Source organism: Macrobrachium nipponense, chromosome 30 (assembly GCF_015104395.2).
Source record: "Macrobrachium nipponense isolate FS-2020 chromosome 30, ASM1510439v2, whole genome shotgun sequence".
NCBI classification, from domain to species: domain Eukaryota; kingdom Metazoa; phylum Arthropoda; class Malacostraca; order Decapoda; family Palaemonidae; genus Macrobrachium; species Macrobrachium nipponense.
The window spans coordinates 6,177,261-6,202,916 of record NC_087218.1 but is presented as its reverse complement, the minus strand read 5'-3'; the positions used below and the strand labels follow the sequence as shown (position 1 = coordinate 6,202,916).

At 44.7% G+C, this 25,656-nt stretch overlaps 2 protein-coding genes across 2 annotated transcripts in view; both read right to left on the bottom strand.

Moving 5' to 3' along the window:
* LOC135201937 (crossover junction endonuclease MUS81-like) overlaps positions 1–25,656 on the bottom strand; it is a 203,486-nt gene that overhangs the window by 18,559 nt on the left and 159,271 nt on the right. The window contains 6 exon segments of the mRNA XM_064231219.1: positions 10,168–10,203; positions 10,236–10,363; positions 11,322–11,475; positions 13,382–13,640; positions 14,157–14,278; positions 21,906–22,068. Of these exon segments, the coding sequence (XP_064087289.1) occupies positions 10,168–10,203; positions 10,236–10,363; positions 11,322–11,475; positions 13,382–13,640; positions 14,157–14,278; positions 21,906–22,068 (862 nt within the window).
* Positions 1–25,656, bottom strand: part of LOC135202241 (uncharacterized) — a 314,960-nt gene that overhangs the window by 248,394 nt on the left and 40,910 nt on the right.

Below are 25,656 nucleotides of genomic sequence, written 5' to 3'. Positions count from 1 at the left end.
CAAGACCCAGGCAACCGAGTTCGCTTGGCACCAGGATCCAGGCACGGAGCAGAAGACTGGTGGGAGTCGCCCAGGTGACTCCCACCAGGCCAGCGATCGCTCTTGTGGCGAGCCGCCGGTACCCAGGGTTGACGCGACGGTCCCAGACCGGCCACGGGCTAAGGCAAGGAAGCGGTCTCCTAGGTCGCCTGGACCAGCCTTGGCTGATCCAAACGGTGTGACGTGCCGTGAGGACAGGCCTCGCTCCCACTGCAACAGCAGACTCTGCCGGTCCCCTGACAGCCGCTCCCACCGGGACCGGGCGGAGAGGGGGGACCAGCAGCAGCTCTTCTGATGCTCAGGACCGTCGCTGCCGTTCTCGGTCCAGCCACTCAACCAGGCCTGCAGATCGATCGCCACCGCGGGTTGGCGAGTGTCTGCAGCCCCCCGCAAAAGCCTACGAGCTGGTTCTTGCCCGGTGGGTGCGAGGGGGGTGGGAAGCCGTCAGATCTACCTCTCCTATCCCTTCAACTTCCTCGGGCTACACCGGGAAGAGCGAGGCGATGAGGAGTGATTGCGAGGGGCGCGCTCCCACCACAACAGCGGACCCTGCCGGTCCCCTGACCGCCACTCCCACCGGGACTGGACAGATAGGGGAACCAGCAGCAGCTCTTCTGACGCTCGGGACCGTCGCCGCTGCCTTGTTGGTGCCCTAGGCGCCTCGACCCAAGTGCAGGCCCTCGAAATCGCCAGCAGCTCCTCCTAAAGAGAAATGACGCTCCCGCGTTCTTTCTTGGTCCAACGTTTCCTTCCGTTTTCCCCCGCAAAGAAGACCGCTGGTCCAGACCGGCAGCTCGATTGTCACCGTGGTTGATGATCGCCTACAGTCCTCCCAGCCTACCAGTTCTGCTGGTAGGCAGGGGAGGAGCTCTCATAACAGCTCCCCTGACATAAGAGACCGACGCTCCATTCCTTGGCCCAGTGTTTCTCCGCAAGAAGACCGCTGGTCCAGACCTGCAGCTCGATCGCCACTGTGGGTTGGTGATCGCCTGCAGTCCTCCCAGCTTACTGATTCTGCTAGTAGGCAGGGTAGGAGCGTCAGGTCTCCCTCACCTGTTCCTTCAACCTCCTCAGCAGAGTGACCATCACGCACACAGAGACCGGGGTGGGCTCCCCCTTCAGTCCTCTTGAGAGGTTTCGACCTCGACGAGGACTGGGACGCGTCGGAGGACGGTATCAGCTCTCTCCTGTCAAGTGCTCGCTCAGCCCCCACCCAGACGACGGTCACGGTGGCGGCAGACGTTTAGCCTACAGTACGAGTTCGTAACCCTCCTCTGGAAAACGTTTCCTCCAGACACTAACGTTTTCCTAGACTCTGAGCGGCCATCACCGCACGGTGATGGCTGCCCGTACTCACTTCTCCGACTGCTAGCACCGCTGGGAAGGCGAGCGAGTATCCAGTCTTCCTCCCCCATTCCCCCTCTCCCTATGGCTACGAAGGGAAGGGGAGGGATCCTGCAGAGCGTTCTCCGTAGGATTCCATGTCGGAGCCTGCGTTCCTGGGGAGACCTTCGGGTCATACCGGACGTAAGTCCCCGTCGTTGAGGAAGGATCTTGCCCTATCCTCGATTTCTACGGGAATCGGGAGGACCACCACCCAATGATTGTCTGACGAATTCGGTGGGGGTTTCGCCGAGTGCTTAGAATTCTTCGGAGTTTCTAGCACTCTCCAAGTGTTTTGGTCTTCTAGGATCTGCAAACACTTGGGCGAAACCACGGTCCAGGGTGGGCGAGACAAGAATCCCAGATAACTGTTACTACGACAATCGGGAATCTCACTGAAGGCTTGAATTCCTGGAATTTCTAGCGTTCGAGAGAGGCACTGCTGCTGAAAGAAGAATACCTCGGGAGGGGCTTAGCCTTGATGGACCTGACGGCCAACCCCAGGATAGAGAAGAACGGGTGTGAACATCCAGTTCGGCTCAAACTATCGTCTTCGGTATCCTGTTATCACCATAGAAGTCTTCCTCTCCTTCACTCTCTTCATTAGAGAATGAAGGGTGTCGGCTTCCAGTCCTTATTCTTGTTCCTCGAATGGAAGAGAATTTAGGATGGAGGTCTATGTACAGGAACCTACAAATATACTACGTATATTGCCCTCACAACATGCTTCTGTTATCAGTTGAATTGTCTGAGGTGTAGGCACATACTGTAGTTAACTCTATGGGTTGTGACTTGAGACGAATAGTATCTTCTTAATTGAACTGCAACTCGGGACTGCCCTGCAAACCTCCCAGGAGTACCAGCTTCGATTTTGAGATACTTATGGTGTTGTTACAACAACAACACCTTAGCGTTTGCATTCACCGAAATCCGTTTCGATTAAATGCAAATGCTCGAGCGTATTTTTTTGCGCTCAATGGTTCTAGCCGAACGCATTCCTTCTTGGAATGGCTTACCTGGCAACTCAGGATGACGAGTGAGCGAGAGCTAGCGGTGTATGGGCTGCCTGCTGCAGCCCAGTACCAGCTGGCTCTCCGAGATAGCACGGTCAGATTATGTCTCTCTCCTCTGCAATGATTGACTACCGAACCGAATCTCTGCCCGGCAATCACAGACTTAGGTCTCTGGTTGGCTGGAATTCTCACATACGTGAATGACCATCTCTACTGCATTGCCTTGGACATGGCGAGAATTTTCAGACAGAGATATCTCAATAGACTCGCTTTCATCTTTCTGTTTACCGCACGGTAACAGAAGTCTGTAGCCTAGTCTCCCACTGCATCACACCTTCCTCTGCGATAATGTGGAATGATTTCTTGAGACATCTGAGATATATCTCGTTTTCATAGGTGTGCAATTGTTCATTGTTCACCCCGAATTGTGAATGTATAATGGAAGACACCGCCTGTTCCCCGCCCTGCCAGCTCTACTTCCAAGTATATAGTGATTATATATTGTATAATTGTTATGGGTATAGATAAGTGTGATTATATATTTGTTCCGTGGTTTAAATGGTATATGCAATGTTGGATTTTATGCTTTTGTTGAAATATGGTGGGTGTCCTATATATAGACAACATGTGGTAGATTCTAGAAGGTGTCTGTTGATGTATTTAAGTTGTGTTGTGACGTCATAGGCTGTGACGTCATAGACAAGATGGCGGCGGCGTCGGCAGGATGTAAACAATAACACAGGGGCAGTAGAAAGCACGTGTTGGTGGTGTGTGGTTGGTAGGGGAGAGCTCTCTGTCTGGTAGGAGTTGTTTTTTGGGTCGTAAGTCTTGTGGTGCTGGTGTTTTAAGGTGATTTCTGGAGTGTACTGGAGTTGGAGAAAGCGTACAGGAGGGTAGATTATTCATTTTTATAGAGAAAGAAAGGAGTTTAGGCTAGGCCAAAATTCAAAACTGGTAGCAGAGCGTGGTTGATCAAACGATGCCTGGATCCGACAGTGAACAAAGGGAGACTACTAGATGGAGAAGGGAATGTCCTAGGTTTAGCGGGATACAAGAAGAATACAAAGAATGGAAAGGTCAAGCCGAAGATTGGCTATTGTTGTATGGAGAAGATACAAAATACCCGGCGATAGAAATGAGAATGAGCTTAAAAGGGAAAGCCCGAGAGCTAGTGGAAGCATTAGATAAAGATAAACTTACTGGTACAGAGGGTCCAAAGATTAATCCTAGAGAAACTAGATAAAGCCTATCTAAAAGACTCGGTAATGGAGAATTACGGTAGAATAAAAAGATACCTTCTAATAAGAAGAGAATCTAGTGAAAATATGGCGGACTATTTAATTAGATACGAGAAGGCAGAATCGAGTGTGAAAGAGCAATGGGGAAAGGCGCGCTTGAAGGCGAAGTCAAGGGGTATCATGTAATAGAGCAAGCAAATCTCACGGAAAATCAAAAACAAATGGTATTATCGGCTTGTGGGCAAGAAAAGCTAGAGTACGGAACAGTGTCGCAAACAATGAAAAGAACTATTTTGAGGGATTAGGGGACCTAAAGAGGAACGGGAATGGTGGGGTTCGTCAGAAGGCAATGCCAGTTCTGGGAGAGGGAGGGAAAACCAAAGATATCGGGGAAGATGGAACCGAGGAAGGGGTGGTAGAAATCCTATAAACAAAGAAGGGAAAGGTAACAGTATGTGCATATGCAGCTCAGAATGGCATTGGGCTAGGGATTGTCCTCAGAACTTTTCATAATAGGAAGAAAACTGAAACAAGACTAGAAGAAAATAAGGTAAAAACAGAAAATGGGACAGAAGAAGAAGAGGTTTATGTAGGAGAAGTTAATAAAATAGTGGAAGCATCATGGGAGGTGGTTTGATGCAATTTTGGACACAGGGTGTAAATCAACAGTTTGCGGGGAATTGTGACTAGCACGTATTGTCATGGATTTGAGTCAGGAAGAGTTGAGGAGAATGAGGGACACTAGGACAGAGTCTAATAAAGTGTTTAATTTTAAGGTGAGACATCTTATAAGTCCAGAGGAATAATAGAAATACCTGTGATACTAAAAAACAGAAAGTTTTATTTGAAGACGGAAATTCTGCAAGGTGATATACCCTGGCTGATAGGTAAGCAAACCATGAGTAAAATGGGTATGACCCTAAATTTGAAAGAAAATTGTGTCATAGTAGAAGTATTAGGGGAATGAAATAAAAGTAGAGTTAAGAGAAGACGAACAGGGTCATTTAAGAGTGCCTATAAGGAGGAGGAAGGTAGAAGAATTATTACTGGAGGGTTGGAAGGGAAAGAATCCGAGGGAAATTAAGAACACAATGAAGAAATTACTTTATTTCAGTTTGGTCATGGAAGTGGAGATAAAATATGGAAGCTAACAGAGGAAGCACAATGGAGTAATGGGTTAATCGAAAAAGAAAAAGAGGAAATAAGAAAGTTACTAACGGAACTGATTAAAAATTGTGAGGTTGTAAAAAATAAAAAATACAAAAGAAACCCGCCAAACCGGTAGTAGGCTTTTCTTGGAGTGAAAACGTTCAATGAAGTCGTAGCGATGGATGTGGGAGAGATAGAAGAGAGAAAGTTCTTGGTAATAGTGGATATGGCAACGAGATATTGTCAGGCCTGTTGGATAAAAGATAAGAAACCACCAGAAACTATAATAAAGATACTTTTGAGTGCGGTTTGCTATATTTGGAGCACCCTCCAAAATATTGTCAGATAATGGGGGAGAAATTTCAAAATGAAAAGTAAGGAGGATGGCAGAAAAATGGAATATTAAAGTATTAGCCACAGCATCAGAATCTCCGTGGAGCAACGGATTATGTGAAAAAGACCGTAGGCATGATCAAGGGAAGTGTAAGGAAGATGATGGAGGAAGAGGAAGTAGATTGGTCCCTAGCTTTGAAATGGGTAGTGAGTGCTAGGAACTGTTTAATGAATAATGGAGGTTTCTCTCCCAACCAATTAGTATTTGGAAAAAAACCCTTCACTGCCTAACCTAATAGGAGAAGAAAGTTCTAGTCCTGCAAGCAGAGAAAAAGGGATGGAAGAGGGTATGGTAAGGGACACACTGAATGCAATGCACAAGGCCAGAGAAGCATTTATAAAAAAATGAGTCCTGTAATAAAATAAGAATAGCGCTAAACAAAAACATCAGAGAACATAAATTTGAAGAAGCAGTGGTAGGAGATGAGGTATTCTATAAGAGGGAAAATGAAAATGAATGGAGAGGACCTGCTCAGGTAGTGGGAGTATCGGGGAAAACAATAATAGTCAAAACATGGGGATTCTTAAGAGAAGTAGCTAGGATACATGTGACAAGGATTCAAACGACGATCACCAGATACAGAAGAGATATCGGCTAGAATAGATAAATCCCATGGGGTGAAAGGTAGGTCAGATGGCCCAAATGAAGGGAAAGTAGATTGGCTGGAAGGAGAGGAGATAATGGGTGAGAGAAGGAATGCAGACACAGAAGAGACTATAGAAAGAGAGGTGATAGAGGAAACAGTGGAAGATAACGGGCAAAGTGGGTCAATAGAAAGCGAGTTAATGGAAGAGATACCAAAATTCAAAAAGGGAAATAGAGTTAGGGCTATAAACAATGATACAGGACAAGTAGAAGAATGGACTATTTTAGGTCTTGCAGGAAAAAGATCAAGCCAAGCATGGGCTGATTCGTACAATATACGAGACTCACAGTCAGGTGACAAAGGGTGGGTTAACTTGAGGGATTATAGTCAGGTAGAAAAAATTGAAAGATGAAGAGGACGTGTTGCTGGGATTTGAAAATAGAAGCATAATGGAAGCTAAAGAAAAAGAACTTCTAAGTTGGAGAGATAACCAGGTATATGAGGAGGTAAATGATGTTGGACAAAAAGCTATATCTACAAGATGGATAGTAACTGAAAGATAAAAGGGGGGGAAAGGATATGTAAAGCAAGATTGGTAGCTAGAGGGTTTGAAGAAGAAATGCTGAGTGGGAAAAGGATGCTCCCACATGCAATGCTGAAATTTTAAAATTCTGTCTAACCATAATAAAGGTGAAAAATTGGAATTGTTATACATTGGATGTCAAAACTGCATATTTACAAGGTGACGAGATACAAAGAGAAGTGTACTTGAAGCCACCAAGGGAAGATGGTTGGAGGGGATTATGGAAGTTGAAGAAAACAGTCTATGGGCTCAAGGATGCAGCAAAAGCATGGTATTGTAAAGTGGTGAAAGTAGTGAAGGAGCTTCAAGGTGAGAGAAGTAGACTAGAACCTAATATATTCTTTTGGAAAAAGAACAATAAATTGGAAGGCATTTTGTGTACACACGTAGATGATTTTTGCTACGGAGGAACTGAAGGATTCTTAAAGGAAACGATTGGGAGATTGAAAGGGAAATTGCAAGTAGGAGAACAAGAGAGTAAAAGGTTCAAGTATATAGGAGTAGTAATAGAGCAGAAGGAGAATATATTTTTCCCTTAATCAGTGGCAGTATATAAATTCCATAAGAGAACCAGAGGCTAGAAGATATACGGGTAATAGAGTGCTAGAACAAAAAGAGTTAACAGAGTACAGATCAGTGGTAGGACAGCTGAATTGGGTATCACTACACACGTGCCAGAAATATCATATGATATTAGCGAATTAAGTAAAGCATTTTAAAGAAGGAACAACTCAGGATATGAAGAAACTTATTAAAATTGTGAGAAAAACTAAGAAAGCATGATGGGCGAAGTTACAATAAGTGAGATGGAAGAAGAAAGGGTTTTATTGGGAAAGCCTATGCAGACGCTTCATTTGGAAACATAGAAGATGGCCATACTCAACTGGGTTATATTATTCTTTGACAGATGGGAAGAGGAGAAGTCCCATATGGTGGAAGTCTAGGAAATCCAGGAGAGTGGCAAAATCCACCATTGAGGTCTGAAGCCCTGAGTGTTGGGGAAGCTGTAGAAGGATTGATATATTTCAAGCATTTGTGGGAAGAGGTAGTAGGAGGGAGAAATTTAGAAGCCTGGTTAACACTGATAGTAAAACATAATGACCGCCATCAAATCGAGCACTGGTGTAAGTAGCAAGAGATTAAAAATAGATATTGCTGCAATAAGGAAACCATTGAATCCGGGGAAATAAAGGAGGTGAGATGGATAAAAGGAAAGGAGCAAGTGGCGATGTATAACTAAAGCAGGAGTTTTCAGGGAATGTATTAGAAATTATGTAGAGGGTAGATAAAGAGTTGGAGGACGAAGGAAATTAAGAGGGGAATACTAGGTTAGGAAACAGTCGGAGGGGAGAAAGAGATAAGTGTGATATATATTGATAATTGTTATGGGTATGTGTATTATATATTGTATAATTGTTATGGGTATATATGCATTGTTGAAATATGGTGGGTGTCCTATATATAGACAACATGTGGTAGATTCTAGAAGGTGTCTGTTGATGTATTTAAGTTGTGTTGTGACGTCATAGGCTGTGACGTCATAGACAAGATGGCGGCGGCGTCGGCAGGATTGTTTAAACAATAACACGGGGCAGTAGAAAGCACGTGTTGGTGTGTGGTTGGTAGGGGAGAGCTCTCTGTCTGGTAGGAGTTTGTTTTTTGGGTCCGTAAGTCTTGTGGTGCTGGTGTTTTAAAGGTGATTTCTGGAGTGTACTGGAGTTGGAGAAAGCGTACAGGTGGGTAGATTATTCATTTTTATAGAGAAAGAAAGGAGTTAGGCTAGGCCAAAATTCAAATATAGATGTCCTCCCTGGATAAAGCTGGGAAGAAGAAGACACTTCGCTGCAGTGGGATACAAGACCGCGAGACACCTTCGCTGCAGACGGATAGACCAGTATGGGTACTGGACATCACTCCAAAGAATATGTCGGAGAGGAAGATGGATACGTCCTCGCGACCATATCCTTCTTTACCTCCGGGACTGCCCACAGGTCCTTGGAACCTCATTTCCCTGAACCAGTGGTGGATGCTTGCAAGATGTGTTTTGCTTACCCAGCTCCTTGACAGGACAAGTTGCATCTCATCCATGGTGTGCAGTTGTAGAGGTAAGAAGGATGCGAGAGTGACTGGCTCTCCATTCCTCGTCCTTCGGGTTGAGGATAGGACTCGAACTCACACTGGCTGGTCGGACAATTGATGCGGTAAGCCTATACATAAGCATCCTTTTTATGTTTCTTATCAGAATCATAGAAGCAATCCCACTCCTTCCTCTAGTAAGGGGAGGAAGGAGACTGACAATAATGCAAACCCTTCCCAGAACTCTGCATTAATGTCTCCGACGCCAATATTCTTCACAGACCTTTTTTGGATGAGTCACAATCCCTCACTCATTTCGAAAAGGTCCAGATGTCTGACTCTTGATCACGCAGCTCCTATACTCTGATCAAGTTGTCAGAGGCAGCAGGGCCCTCCTCCTCACTCTTACGACCGGGAGGAGTAGCCTAGGTGCGCAAACTCCAGTCAGTTCTAGAGGCTCACTCAGATTCCTCCCACCAATCAGTGACTCTTCCTATTGTTAAAGGACCGAAAGGTTTGTGTTACGTATGGGAACAAATAACAATTTGTCGAAAATAGTATTTTTCCTAACTATACAAACCTGAGGTCCTTTAACAAATATGCCCACCTCATGCCACCCCTCAATCTGAACCTGGGTCGAAAGGCATAGTGGAGTGTTTACATCCGGGCTAGCCTGCCCCACGGCAGTTACTGCCTAACCACCTTGTTCAAGATTCAACGGCCGTAATTCCAGCTTCGCCGAGAGTATATTCCTATTGTTAAAGGACCTCAGGTTTGTATAGTTAGGAAAAATACAATTTTCGACAAATTGTTATTTTGTCTGACTTTTCACAGAGGGCAACCACTTCCAACATATTTCACCCATGAAGATGGGTGTACACATCTGGTTGGTTATGACAGCTGCTACAATGATGAGGGTTTTTGTAGAGACCAGAAATTAAGATATGACAAGACTTACCTGTGAGGTCTGGACAGTTATGTTAAGACAGTGTAAAAGATGCAAATAAAGCACAAAAAATAGTCAACCACTGGTATAAATCTGTGAATACTTGACACCCCTCTAAAAATGCTTATAACTGCCTACTTTGATGCTTCAAAAAAAAAAAAAAAAAAAAAAAACTCTTAAAACCACTTATACCCTAGTATTTTACGTTTTATAAATAAAATGCATTTGGTCATGAAAATATGAAGATTCAGTAATCAGTGAATATTTCTCTATGAAAAATACTGCAAATGGGCAAATTTTCTACAAATAATGTGTACATATGTTCCACAGAAAAATCAGCAAAAAGGTGAAGCCGCAAATCTAGAACTGTAAATAAGTGGGGTCCACTGTACATAAAAAATTTAAATGCTTTCAAATCACAATAGTGCAAAACACAATAGTACATCTGCATCTAAGCAACCAGCATATTAAGCAAATAACATGTTCTGTAACAAAATCACCATTACACAGTAATAGTGATTAATAACAAGATTTATGTAATTTGCTAGGTCACAGAAGACAAATTTTAATAAAAAAAAAATTACAAGTATCTGTAGACAATTGATGCACTGATAAATAAGTTCATGCAAAAATTATTTTTTGTGTTAAAAACTGATGAATATTAGGGACAAATGTATGGCATATATAAGACTAATGGAGTTATGACGAAACAAACAGCAAGGAGGTAAAAATTCTAAAACCAACATCATTTTCAAATAACCTTAGATTTTGTGATCCATATTCTTCCACCAAGTATGGGGAAAAAAAAAAAAAAAAAAAAAAAAAAAAATGGGGTTTGACAATCCAGATTGCTTTAGACGAAACTTCTGCTCCTTGAATCTTCCATCTTTTATACTTTTTGCTAGATCATCCATTCTCTTGCGTTCCACTATGTAAGGCAGGACCAACTCCTTTGGCTTAAATGAAAAATATAAGTAACCCATAAGAATATTTAGCAAAATTAAACTGCAAGTTCTGAAAGACTTTACAAGACCTGTGCAAAGATGAGAAAAAAATTACTTGAGATGTGATTTATCTATACATCATGTTAATACAAACCATCTTTCACAATTGGAAGAAAAGCTTATGACTATACGTATTTCAATTTATCAGTAAATAATTATAAATATTTCATAACTCCATCATGAAATTACTAATACCACATAATCAAAAGTGAATGAAACTTGGCAATCTATTATCATAAATGCATTTTTTACAAATAAATTATTTTTTCAGTATATTATGACTGCCTTCAGACATGTTCCCTCCCTTCCTGGGCATGCTCTTAAATCCCTCTACCAGCATATAATAGTCATATAAAATGTATCCAGACAAGTATGCAGGCTTTACTGGGTTGAATGGACAAATTACCTCACACTCAAGTATATAGGTACACAATTAAGCAATGGAAGATTAAATATACCACATTTCTGCATAAAACAAATAAAATTAAATTACTGTGAATATAGTTTTAAAGGTTTTAACCCAATACAGAAATGAGCACATATCTTTTTACCAACATACCTTTATAATTTTCATCATTCTAGGTACCTAAACTTAATACATAATGCCTTCATAAGGAGACAGGTCAGTTCTTACCAGCATAAAAGCAAGCAAGAACTAAATCAGTAATGATCAAAATTTTGATAGCTGATGACGTATACTGTCAACAATAAGACTACCTGATTTGTTAATCATGAAAGCTACTCCAAGTAATGTGACTATTTGTTTTGTGAATTGATCATGAAGGATATCAGTACCTAGACTTACTTAAGAAAATCCAATAATGGCCTGGCAATAAAAAGTAAGTTACCAATTGGAAAAGTTTAAAATTCTAATAATAGATAAAACTTTAAAGAATTTGATTTTATTTACCATCAACTACAGCTGGCTCTGAAAACTAGAACGCTCACGAGCAATCCACAAAAAATCCCCAACATGAAGTTTTCGAATGTCATACTGCACTCTGTGTTTTTTCAATTCGCTGATGAATATTTCTTTGATATTGAACTTGGCCATTCCCTGAAATCTAAAAAGTCATAGTTTTCAGTCAACTATAAAACATTCCTATTAACATAAACCATGGTCCCTGAAAATTCTAATAAAAGGAGGTTAATGCCATGAACTGTGTAGTGATTAAAGTGCCCCTGACACATCAATGAAGAATCTATGTGAATTTCAAGAATGCTGTTTTCTAATACATTTTGTGTATATATAGTCTTAATGCCCCAAGTTCAGTCTTTCGTCTGTCAGACAGGAGGTAATGTTACCACACATGCATCATCTTTTTTTTTCAGTTTATTGTAAACTGTAGTCAGAACAGCAAGATTTATGGGGATGAGATGAGGATAGACTATATGATGAGTTATGAAAAACTGTCAAAATCCTGATTTGCTATTTAGGCAGGAGAATGAGGTCCTCAATATCCCACAATGTCGGTGTACTGTATACTATAAAATTAGACACCACCACTAAAAGGGAGCAATAAGTCAGAGGCATCTTGGTGTTCTTCTAGGCTTGCAGCCTGTAAAAGTCCATGTGACCACTGATAGTTTGGCATTTTCTCCTAGTGTCAGCAATCTTTTCATCCCATTTCTCGCCAGCTTTCTTCAAATGATATTCCATCCTTTGCTTCATTCCTCTTATTAGCAGCTTTAGTACTTTATTCTACATTAACAACCTTTCATTTTCATTATCTTCAATTCCTTTCAGCAATTTTATTTCCATGATACACTTTCTATCTCTTCTGCAACCTACACTTTGATTCATATCCTACAATGAAAGAGGAAATGGAAAGGATATAAGAGGAGAATAAAGAAGAGAAGAGGGAGTGCCACTAAGAGAGCTGAGGAAAGAATGAATGAGAAAATTGACATGAAAATGTGAGGGGTTAGAAGATACAGCAGGATAAAGTCAAATGACTTCTATTTCTGTGATAGTGCCCATCAGAGTAAGCAATGGGAGTAATGAAAAGGGAATAGTACATAGAGAGTTTGAAGGAAGAAAAGAAAAAGGCACAAAGTACTGTGCAATGGCAGACTGTCTAAGTAAAGGGATGAACAAGAGAAACAATTCATTATATTTGTCATCAAATGAGTGTGTGGGTATGAGTGATGAAAACTCATTGAACGGGATGAGTGAGGTAGAACATGAAGTGGAATAGAACAGTGCTGATTTGAGAAGTGTAGCAAATTTCAAGGATTAGTGTAACAGAGTAAGAAAATAAAAGATTCTGGGTACCAGAGCTATGAAGTTTTTTGAAAGCAAGGTTGGCTAAATTCTATGAGACATATAGTCACTGATTAGAGACCTTGAAGAGGACATAATGAAAATAAGACTGATGAAAAGTTTCTAGCCACTATATGTATATGCTAGCGTGGCTGAGTGCATGAAATGGGATGTGTTGGAAACAGCAAAAGATCATGAGTGAACTGCGATATGAATGGGAGGAACACAAGCAGTGTATGTAGAAAAGAATACAAGTAAGTAGCCTTGAATACAAATCATAGACAGAAGTCCTGATAAGTAATCTGGTAAATTTTATGGCTAAGTTTTATATAACTATTATAAATTTATGGCTAAGTTTTTATATAACTATTATAGGAAGGAAAGTAATAAGACAATGAGACAAAAAAAGATTATGTGCAGAACTGCTAGAGTGAAGAGATAAGAGAGCAGGTCCAAAGGAAGGACATAAGAAGGTTGAAGCATCTTCAACACAAGGGAATACAGATTCTGGTTACAAAGTTTCAGTGACTGACTACAAATTGTGCCGAGGATCCTTCACAAGTGATGGGTTATATTTCCATAGGAACAATATAGGTTACTACAGCTCATATACAATTGCAAATAGAAAAGAAGACAAGCAGAAATTTTTTTCTCTCTGATAATACTTTTTACCTGGTAGTATGGAATAAAAAAGAATGAAATCTTACCCTCCAGTACTCTCTGCACTGTCAACACAGAGGATTATTTCATACATTCCAGGAGTGAATGAGAACAGGGGTTTTGATGATACTGGAATCTCTTCACAAAATCTGTTGACTAGTGGTACAGATGTGATACTGCTCTTTAAATCTTGCCTTGGAACTATATCTTCTAATAAGCTGACAGCTGGCTTGCTTGGCATACCACTTCTGGATGTTTTTTTGGCTTTTGAAGATAATCGCTTATCCTGGTTACCAGATTCCATATCTGAAAGCAAAGAAATACTACAAACATACTGATGCCCAATAAACACTGCAATCTCACTAAAACTGACACTCTGTCTTTTATGTTGTCAGATCTTAGGGCACTGTATGTATATCAAAAGACACTGAAGAAAAATATAAGTTTTCAAAGTAATTTGTATTTTGCTAGGTATAAACATTTGAGTCTCATTTTGTAGTAATCCGTAGCATGAGCCAAATTGGTATGTTGGGTTACTGGCTATCACATGAAAGCAGACTATGAAGGAAGAGTAAATGCACACCAATTATCCATCACTTGTGACAGTCCATCATTCTTTCTCTTTTACTGTATGCATAAAGTTGAGAAAAGTGTTATGACTACAGTCTGTGATAGGTTTCCCATTTTTACATCTTGTCACCTTTTATTTTGTCCTCATGTCTAGGTAATTTTTGTTTTGATATAACTTATGCTACAATAAATTACTTCTATTACTCGTTTCCATCTTTCCTATCCTCATCTATTCAGAGAATTTTACATTACCTGTAGGGCCTGGTATTCTTGATTTTAACGGTGGTTTCTGCCTTGGAGAAAGTAAGCCTGGGCTCTGATTTGGTGCACATTCATTTGACAGGTAAGCATAAGTGAAGCCGAGAGGTGCAATTCTGAAATTTATAAATTGGTACCATGAGGTCCAGCACAAATACACACAAATTTTTATATGAAGTCTTAATCTAAGGAAACCCAAACAAAACTGTTTCCAATTATTTGGAGTGTAAAGATGAACTGAGAATGTACAGAATCCTTAGTTTGCCCTATAAGATATAGGAATATGATTCACAAATCTGGATATATACTTATTGATAATAAAAAAAATATATAAAAGTTCCCTTTCTATTTAATATGACAATTTGTCCAAAATTGCATTTTTCCTAACTATACAAACCTGAGGTCCTTTTACAATAGGAAGGTACTAGCGGCAGCTGGATAGGTCGTAAGCTTTCGAACAAGGGGTTCGGTAGTTAACTGCTTGTCCGACAGGCGCGCGCGCGCGACTGGTAGGTAAACAAATCACTTTTGCTTTTGGCCGCAATAGCAAAAACTGCAGAGTGAGGGGTGGCATGAGGTGGGGCTATGTGTAAAAGACTCAGGTTTGTATAGTTAGGAAAAATGCAATTTTGGACAAATTGTCATTTGTTCCGACACGGCATACAAACCTTCGGTCCTTTACAATAGGAAGACTCACTTCTTGGTGGGAGGAATCTGAGTCTTTTGTGAACAGACTGGTGTTCGCCCAACCTTGGAATGCCTCCCTGGTCGTAAGAGCGAGGGAGGGATCCAAGCCTCTGTCCGATTGATCGGGGTGTGCACCGCAGGATCAATGGTCAGACCTCTGGACCAAGTACTAAGAGAGAGGCAAGCGTATCTCTTCGTACCAGCAAACAAGAACAAGTTCCTATTTGCAAGAGGCAACATAAAGTTATGGTTTGTCTCTTGTTGGCATCCACTTCCCCCCCCTTGTAGGAGGAAGTGGTGGATATTCGCTCCCATCCCTAGTGAAAGGGATAGGATGGGGCTCTGTCGAGTAGCTCACCGGCATCTCGTCCTTATCCAGCCAGCAAGGTGATGACCGTATCCCTCTACCCACAGGTAGAGGGGGAGAAAAAGATAGGAAGAGAAGCCAGTCACTCTCTCATTCACTTATCTATTCTTACAGTCACACCAGGACTCCGATGCTGTTCAGCTGCTAGGGTCTGGGTTTAGCTAGACAAACGTGTTGAGCAGCCACCACGGGTCCTAAGGAAAACGATCCAAGGACCTGTGGGCAATATCCAAAAGGTAGAAGGAGGTGCCGGTGGTCTGGTTGTACCAGACCCCTGCCTTCAGTACCTGCGCCACGGAGAAGTTCTTGTGTAACTCGAGGGAGTGTACTTCTAGGTCATCTTGGTGCTGACGAAGAGTCTTCAACACTCAGCCTGGGATGTCGAGTTTCTTCAGAAAGCGCGGTCGCGCTTTCACAGGACAAAGCAGCATCTCCTTCGCATCGAAGGCGGTGAAGTCCATTAGGGAGGGGATTGTGAAGGACTCTAACCGATCGTCAGGAACCGAAGGGTTCAGAGTCTTCGCTACGAATTCGGTACGAAATCGAGCTCACGAATCCCCATCCCCTGGATGCTTGACTTCGCAGTAAAAGTCATGCAATTACCTCAGAGAAAAGAAGGGAATGGTCGTATGACCTATCCTCTTCTCAACTTCGGTGATGTCCTGTACCCATACTGGTCTATCCGTCTGCAGCGAAGTTGTTGTTCTCGGTAGTGGTGGATAGGACACCGACACTCAATGTTGGGGGTGTCGATGGTATGGTTACTGTTACAAGCCGTTAGGACGAAGAAAAGATTGTTATGGAACAACCGAACTAAGTCCACAGCGAAGTTTCGTAACAGACTTGGGAGCTCTGACAGCTGCCGACTGACTGCGTTCGGTAGGAGGCAAAGTTGTCCAAGCACCCGAGCAAGTCACGTGACCTTTCGCCTTAAAGGGTTATGCCAAGAGACTAAACAAATAATTTGTTCGTCACCGATGCCAGAAGGCAAGGTGATGACTCTCTTAAGGCATGTGCCCAACAGGCGAAAGTCACTTGCCTTCTAGAGACCGAGGTCCTTGATGGCAAGATAACTCATAGTATAGTTGATTTTCGGCTAAGGAGAAAACAACACTATGTGTCGTTGAAGACGAAGGTGTACAGAAAATGCAAACCTACTTCTTCACAGCTGAACCGAGAGAAGGATTCTCAAGATTCTGAACCTGTGCTACAAAGACTGAGAACGCTAACCGCTATTCATTGCTGTCCGGTGAGGATCGTAGTTGCATAAAAGCGGAGCGCTTTTCAGTAATGAAGACAGGGAAATACTGCCTGAAGAAACTGCTTCTCATGGGCTGAACATTTGGAAGTAGAGCTGTCAGGTCGGAGAGTAGGCGATGTCTTCTGACATATCTGTTAATTCGGGGTCGAGCAATGAATAATTGCACACCCCTCCGAATTACGAGATATTTTGAAGACAAACTCAGATGTCTGCAAAAATCATTCGCATTATCGCCGTGCGATGAAGCGGTTGACTAGTACAGACTTCTGTTACCGTGCGGTAAACAGAAAGATGAAAGAGTCCAAGAGATATCTCTGTTGAAAATTCTCGCAATGTCGAAGGCGATGAAATCGAGCGTCACAGCAGTAGATGGTCCTTCATTATTGCGAGAATCCCCGTTAATCAGAGACCTAAGTCCAATGATTGGTTGGGCAGAGATACGGTTCGGTAGTCAATCAAACCAGGGGAGAGAGAGACGTAACCGACCGTGCATCTCCGAGACCTAGCTGATACTGAGCCGCTATCAGGCAGTTCAATACGCAGTAGCTCTCGGTGACTCGTCATCCTGAGTTGCCAGGTAATCCATTATTCCACGAAGGAATGCGTTCGGCTAGAACCATCGACATAAAGAATACGCTCGAGCAATTATATTTAAACCGAAACGGATTTCGGTAAATACAAAAGCTGATTTGGTGTTGTCATGACAATACCAAGTATCTAAAATCGAAACTGATAACTGCTGGGAGGTTGCAGGCAACCCCGAGTTGCAGTTCAATTAAGATACAATTCGTCTCGGTCACAAACCGTAGAGTTAACTACGGTATGCGCCTACCCCCCGGACAATTCAACTGTTAAAAGAATCATGTCGCGAGGGTAATATACGTAGTATATTTGTAGGTTCTGTACCACGACCTCCATCCTAAATTCTTTTCCCCTCGAGGAATGAGAATAAGGATTGGAGATCGACCACCTTCGTTTCTTCTAGTCAAGAGAGTGAAGGAGAAGTCTTTCCCGGAAGGAAAGCTTCAATTGGTGAAACCAGAATACCGAAGACGAAAGTTCAGGCCAAACTGGAAGTTCCCGTCCGTTCTTCTCTATTCCAGTTAAACGCCTACTGTGAGATACTCTTCTTCCAGCAGCAGTCTTCTTCCAAATGCTAGAAATTACAGGAATTCGAGCATAAGCGAGGTTCCCGATTATCGTGTAACAATTATCGGGGATTCTCGCTCACTTTGGACCGTGGTCTCGCCTAAGTGTTTGGAGATCGTAAAAAACTCGAACACTCTGAGTGCGCTAGAAATTCCGTAGAATTCTAAGCACTCTGCGAAACCCCCCACCGAATTCGTCAAACGATATCGGCTGGTGGTCCTCTCGATTCCCGTAGCTTGGAGAAGAAAAGGAGCAGCCATCGCCTTACGGCGATGGCCTCTCAGAGCCTGGGAAAACGTATCGTCAGGAGAAAACGTTTTCCCCCGAGGAGGGTTACGAACTCATACTGTAGGTAAGGGTCTGCCGCCACTGTGAACGTCGTCTGGGTGGGGCTGATCGACACCTGACAGGAGAGAGCCGATACCGTCCTCCGACTCATTCCAGTCCTCGTCGAGGTCGAAACCTCAGGAGGACCGAAGGGGTATTCAACTACGGTGTCCGAAGACACGTAGAAACGCCTCTGTCGCAGTAGAGGAAGTGAAGTAGCTTGTTCGACCGGCCAGAACTGAGAGAGCCTTCTTGTCCGGAGACGAGAGACTACCTGGTTCAACACAGTCGGCAAGCTCCGATCGCGGCAGACCCACCGTCGATTTGGGTTCCTTCTCGGGCCCCAAAACGACTCGAGCCGAGACGTGGCTCTGCTGGTGGGAGTGGCGATCCTTCCCCGAGGTCGTTGTGCTGACGAATCAGCGCCATAACCTCGGCAAAGTTCCTCTAGATCTCGGAATTCACAGCATCTTGCAGAGTGGGACCGTTAAGCCCTTCGAACAAGAGCATATTCCGAGAACCTTCCTCCTAAGAAGGGGGAACAGCGACAGCCCTCTCGGTCTTCCCCATCCACTTGCGCATACGTCCTGGCCGGTCCAAGAACCGTGCCTGGCACGTAGGGTCGTGGGGTGGGATCATGAGGGGCGCACCCCTCACGATCACTCCTCAATACCTCGCTCCTCCCGGTGTAACCCGAGGAGGTTGAAGGTACGGGAGAGGCAGACCTGACGCTCCCTCCTCGCTCGCTGGCAGAACCAGCAGGCTTGGAGGGCTGCAGGCGATCGTCAACCCGCGGTGGCGATCGAGCTGCAGGCCTGGTCGAACCGTCTCGCTGTGGAGAACGGCTGGACTGAGCACAGCGGCCCCCCCGATCTCGAGTGTCAGAAGAGCTGGTGCTGGTTGCCATACCCGATCGCTCTCTGTGAGAGCGACGGTCAGGCGACCTGCAGCTCCACTGTCACAGTGAGACCGGTGCTTGTCCTCACGGCACGTCACGTCGCTGGTTCCAGCCGTGGGCGTGGCACCGGCGAACGGGAGGGAGGACCTCTCCCAGCCGGGTCAGCCCGTGGCCGGTCGTGGACCGTCACGTCCCCGGGTAGCCAGCTGTTCGCCGCGAGAGTGAGAGCTGGTCTGGTGAGAGTCACGTGAGCGGGCTGTCACCAGTCTTCCGCCCCGTCCGTGAACCTGACGCTTAGCGGACTCAGAGGTCTGGTTCCTGGCTGCACGGTCGCTGGTAGGCGACCGTACACTCGGTACCTCCCGCGAACGAGAGGCCGAGACGGACCCTGATGCAGTGGCAGAACCACTGACACCAGGCGAGGAAGTACCGGTGTTAGCCGGTACCCCTCTGGTCCCCGTAGTCTTCTTCCTTGCGGAAGAAGAGACGGGCCCCGCTCCCGAAGGAGCAGGAGGGCCAGCGGAAGGAACCCTCCCGTCCCACCGAGGTGAGACGGGTCCCGAGAAGCTCCCGAGGGAGACTTCTTAGGAGGGAGGAGGCAACCTTCTTCTTCCTCAGCTGTGAAGCCTTAGAAGTCGAAGGGGAAGAGGTCGGCAGCCGAGACGATGAAGAAGATGAAGACGACGACGACGACACCTTCCTCCTCTTCTTCGTCAGCTTCCTCAGGACAGACGTAAGATCTGCTATCCAGGGCGGAGCCGGGGCTGCTGTAGCCGAAGCCACAGGGCCCGGACGCACCTGTACAGCCTCGAGCCAAAGTCTGGGGTAGTACCACCACGAACAGGGACGACATCAGCAGGTAGTGCATCTCAGGAACAGCAGCACAGCCAGCACAGCATCGGTAGGGACAGCCAGCGCAGCAACGGGCAGGGACAGCCAGCGCAGCAACGGCAGGACAGCCAGCGCAGCAACGGTAGGGACAGCCAGCGCAGCAACTGCATGGACAGTCAGCCCAGAATCGGCAGGTACGGCCAGGCAGCACCGGAAACACAGGAAGTGGAAGCAGCAGCCAGCAACATCCTGGTACCGGCGGCAGGTCCAGGGCGAGCTCTAGGGCAGCGGAAGTGTGGTCGCTGCAGCGCGGCAACCACGAGCGGCGGCGGCACGCCCCCCTCTCGGTACGGCGAACGGCACTTCACAGCGGCTGGTAGGCAAGACTGTTACCACGTGAGGCGAGTACACCATGTGAGGAGGGACGTCCGTCACCTGGTTGCGTGGTCACCACTCCATGGGTGACCGCAGTAGGCCCAGACATAGAACCGCAGCCCCTGGACACTAGCACGCCCTGCAAATGGAAGGACGCCCATACCTCACCAAGGTCCACCCTCGTGGCAGTAGCACCTGCGGAAACAAATAACAGTAGTAGCGATTAGGGGGGGGTGGGGGGAAGTCCCTCGCGCGGGGGGGTGAGCCCTTCCTGAAACGAGTGGAAGACCCCGAATACAATTGTACATCGGGAACCGCGCGCCCTCCCCCGCGCTCGACGGATCGGGGCGAGGAGAAGAACGCCGATAACCTCCAACCCCCCAAGGGGAAGGGCCATCTGTGGGAGCTGAGCGGGGGGGGGGGGGTTCTCGTCCCCCCCCCCCGCACAGCACCCATGTACCCAACAACAATATAAAAACCCGAGAGCAATCGTGCCATCGGCCCGAATGCAAGGGCATAAGGATCAATTCCCTGACTGAGCGGAACTTGAACCAAATAAATATTGATGCAATCAATAATAAGGAATAAAATGAAAATGCATCTTGCATTACGATTCACTTACAATGATAAGGGCTCGGATCGAGCGCATTTGCGCCCTCGGTACCGAGTGCAAGGGTAAAAGGATCCATTCCTTACCTTTATGGATCAAGGTTTATGGAAACCTTGATCCATAATGAATTGATGCAATCAAAAAAAATGAAATGAAAAAGAATACTGCGCTTGCGATTTCACTTCATACAAATAAAAAGGGGAAGGATCAATTCATTCCCGGGAAATAGCGGAAACATTGATCCCAGTAAAACAATGCAATCTCAATAAAAAATGAAAATGAAAAAGAACTGCACTTGCGATTTCACTTCATTCAAATAAAAAGGGGAAAGGATCAATTTCCGGGTAAGCTCGGAAACTGATCCAAAATGAGTATTCTACAATCAAAATAAAATATATGAAAATGAAAAAGATACTGTACTTGCGATTCCACGTCCATAAAGAATAAGTTTCCGTGCCGAGCGCATTCGCTCGGCAACGGGCATACAGGTCAAAAAAATATAAATGAAAAGAGCACTTACTTACGATTTTCATCTACACATTTCCAACCCAAATATACGCTCGGAGCGAGCGCTCCCGCCCTCGGCACCGAGCATACACAATACGAGGATCATTCCTGGAAAATGAATTCCGCACTTACGCCCTTCAGTCCCGGCACTCGGGTAATACGGAGGGGCGTGGTGAAACCAAGATCCTTTAATTCACACTTGAATTCAATGGAAATAAATATGAAATGATTGTACTTACAATTCAGTTTCACTAGATAAATAGAAAAAGAAAAACACAACCATGCGAAAGCAACGACGATGAAGCGGGCAGAGAGCGATGATACACGTCCACACGCAGCAGGCCGAAAGCAAAAGTGATTTGTTTACCTACCAGTCCGCGCGGCGCGCGCCTGTCGGACAAGCAGTTTAACTACCGAACCCCTTGTTCGAAAGCTTACGACCTATCCAGCTGCCGCTAGTACCTTCCTATTGTAAAAGGACCGAAGGTTTGTATGCCGTGTCGGAACAAAAAGACTTTTAATTTATTATTACTGCATATTCAGTTCTGCTATAGACAAACCCTGCAACGTACTGTGCCAGAAATTACCTATGATTTAAACCTTTTAGTCTACTTCAAACATTTTATAAGTCCAATAAGTCACACCTTGAAAAGCTCCCCTCTAATCATAGGGGCAATAATGTAACTACACTCAGAATGAAGTGGTCATGCAACATAGTTTTCAATCATTACCTGTCACTATCAATGCGGTACGACAAACTGGAGTTGAGGAGGTCTGATAATCGGCACTTAATAAGGAAACCCAAAAATCCGTCATCCTCTACGCTAACAACTGCTTTATCTTTAAGTGGTGTTTCCAGCTCTAAACTTGTCACATAACTGAATATCAAAGGGTCTGAAAAATATGAAAAGCTCATTATAAATCTTGCAGCACTGTTATATTGCCATAATCTTTTTAAGATTATGTGAAGAGTGAAAGAGTAAGGACACTTAGTTCAGTAAAATATGATATTGTTATGATACAATAAAGTTTGTTCATACTTACCTGGCAGATATATATATAGCTGTATTCTCCGAAGTCCGACAGAATTTCAAAACTCCCGGCACACGCAGTGGTCGGCCAGGTGGTAGTACCCATTCCCGCCACTGGGAGGCGGGCGTAAGGAACCATTCCCCTTTTCTGTCAGATTTTTCTAGTGCCACTGTCTCCTGAGGGGAGGTGGGTGGGCACTTTGATTATATATATCTGCCAGGTAAGTATGAACAAACTTTATTGTATCATAACAATATCATTTTGTTCATGAATCTTACCTGCCAGATATATATATAGCTGAATCCCACCTTTGGAGGAAGGGGGAGACAGATTCGATTTTGGGAAACAATTGCATATATATGATTGATATTTTGGTTCCTTAACTGTTAGCATAGCTGACTTCGTGAGTACCGTCACCCAAGTCTGCTTCTGCTTTACTAGAGACTCGAGCTAGGTAGTGACCTGTGAAGCTGTTGAGTTCTAGAGGATCTGTCAACGGGGGCGTGACCACAATGCAACTAGATCCTATATTATAGACCTCCAATTTCGGTACTGCATTCCTAGAGGTGCCAGCAAGGACGTGACCTGTGTAGCTGGTGCGCTCTAATGAACTGTCACGGGGAGCGTGACCACAATGTGACAGATCATATAGGTGTTGTTTAGACACCGAATGTAGCTGGTGCGCTCCAGATGATTTGTCAATGGGGGCGTGACCACACTGTGACAAAAACATTTTACCCTACTATGAGGGCGAAGCAAAAACATTACCACCTGACCTAGCCTATCTGGTTAAACTTCGTAAAACCAAGGCTAATGGAGGAAGTCCGCCTAAGGCGGCCTACCCAAGACCACAAAAAAACTAAACACCTACATAAACATAATAAAAATAAAAAATAAAAAGAAATAAAATTAAAAAGTCCAAACTAACATATTATTTTCTAAAAGATAGGAAGAGTGCTACTCTCTGTCCCCAATATATTGTCTGCTGCGACATATGGGCCCAAAGAGTAGCAGTTCTCGTAGGTAATCCTCACCTCCCGAAGGTAGTGAGAGGCAAACACTGAATTACTACGCCAAAATGTGGCATTCAAGATGTCATTGAGTGCCATGTTCTTTTGGAAGGCTACCGACGTAGATAGCCCTCAGTCCATGCGCATTCACCTTCAACACTTTCATATCACTGTCTTGACAGGATGAATGCACTTCCTTGATGGTGCCCCTCAAGAAAAAAGCCAAAGCATTCTTTGACACTGGTAACCTTGGCTTCCTGACCAAACACCACAAGTTATCAGAATGACCTCTTATAAACCTTGGTTCCTATCTTTTCAGACGGAGGGTTGACTTCCTAGCTATTGCTTAGGAGTCTGCTTCGTCTCAAGAGCCTCAGCGAGGATGTGACCTATGGGTAAGAGTTCTTGTGGGTTTGCCGATGGGGTCTTATCCACTTACTCGGCAAAGCCAAACTGGCATTTTGTCAATGGTGCTAATCCACTCATATGACCATATACCTATGCCTATTAGCATAATTAAGGAGCACAACACCGATCCCGATCACCTGATCCTAACACGAGGGTTAGCGCTTAATTTTAAAAAGAGTTAAACTAAAAATTAACTCACTAGTTAAGGATCAGTGTCGGCTCCCTATCCCAGCAACGTATCCGCAGACACGAACACCAAGAGAAAAGGATCTCTTGTAGGTTGAATTGACATCCTTCGTGTAACGGGAGGTCAACACAGAATTGCATCTCCCGTAAGTGACAGCTCATATGTCCTTTATGACATATTGTTATGGAACCAAGAAGAATTCATAAAAGCTCGCACTTCATGCATAGGTTCGAATGGACTGGACATGAGGAACTTCAGAACTACATCCAAGTTCCAAGACGGCAACTTGGGTTGTTGAACCTTCATCGTTTCGAAAGATCTCAAGAGATCGTGAAGGTCTCTGTTGTCCGCCAAGTCCAGGCCTCTGTGCCTAAAGACAACTAAAAGCACACTCTTATAACCCTGATTGTAGAGACTGCAAGTTTTAGATTCCTTCTCAGAAAAGGAAGTCAGCAATCTGGCTCACAGGTCGTGGTGGAGGAAAATGCCGTTCTTCTTGCACCAACTCCTGAAGACTATCCACTTCGATTGTACACTGCGTTGGAAAACGCTCTTCTTGCACTGGCGATAGCTTTCGCCATTGACGTATAAAAGCCTCTCGCTCTGGCCAACTTTTGGATAGTCTGAATGCAGTCAGACTCAGAGCGAAGAGGCTTCTGTGGTACCTCTCGAAGTGGGGCTGTCTGAGTAGATCTGTCCTTACTGGAAGCGTCCTCGGGAAGTCTACTGCAAAGGCCATGACCTCTGTGAACCACTCTCTCGCAGGCCAGAACGGGGCGAAACAAAGTCATTCTCGTCCCTTCCGACACCGCAAACTTTCTCATGACTTCCCCTAAGATCTTGAACGGGGAAAGGCGTACAGGTCCATCCCCGTCCAGTCCCAGAGAAGTGTGTCTATCGTCACTGCAGCTGGGTCGAGTACTGGGGAGCAGTACAGTGGAAGCCTCTTCGTTCTGGACGTCGCAAAAGATATCCACGATGCGGACGTCCCCATAACCCCCACAGCTCTTGGCATACCTCCTGATGCAGAGTCTACTCAGTTGGCAGAAGTTGACCTCGTCTGCTGAGGAGATCTGCCCAGACAATCTCTACTCATGCTACAAACTTCGTAAGGATCATGACGTCCAGTGCCCTGCCACAGCAAGATCTCCTTTGCCAAAGCAAAAAGGGACTGAGACTGTGTTCCTCCCTACTTCTTCAAGTACGCCAGAGCTGTGGGTGTTGTCTGAGTTGACTTGGACTATTCGACGAGAGACTTTTTCTTGGAAAAACTGGAGAGCTAAAAAGATGGCTGCTATTTCCTTTAGGTTTATGTGCCAGGACACCTGTTCCCCTCTCCAGGTGCCTGCCACTTCTTTCCCCCTAATGATGCTCCCCATCCCGTGGTGGACGCGTCGGAGAACAACACTAGGTCGGGGCTCTGAAGCTTGAGAGACACGCCCTCCGACAGCTACACTGGATCTAGCCAACATTTCAAGTGATGTTTTACCTCTCCTGAAATTTCCAAGATCATGTGTAGATTCTTGTTTTCTTTCCAATTGTACTTGAGAAAAAAAAATTGTAACGGTCTGAGGTGCAGTCTCCCCAAGGAAACAAACTTCTCCAGCGAGGAAATGGTCCCCAGTTAGACTCATCCATTCCCTCACCGAGCACGAATCCTTTTCCTTTAGAAGGCTAACACTTTGTCTAAGCCTTGCTGCTGACGTCCCTGGGACGGAAAAGCTCGAAAAGCCACTGAATCCATCTGAATCCCCAGATACACGATTGGATGGGTTGGGTTGGGATCAGATGTGACTTTTCGAAATTCACCAGTAGTTCCAGGGACTTCACCAACGATTAAGTTGT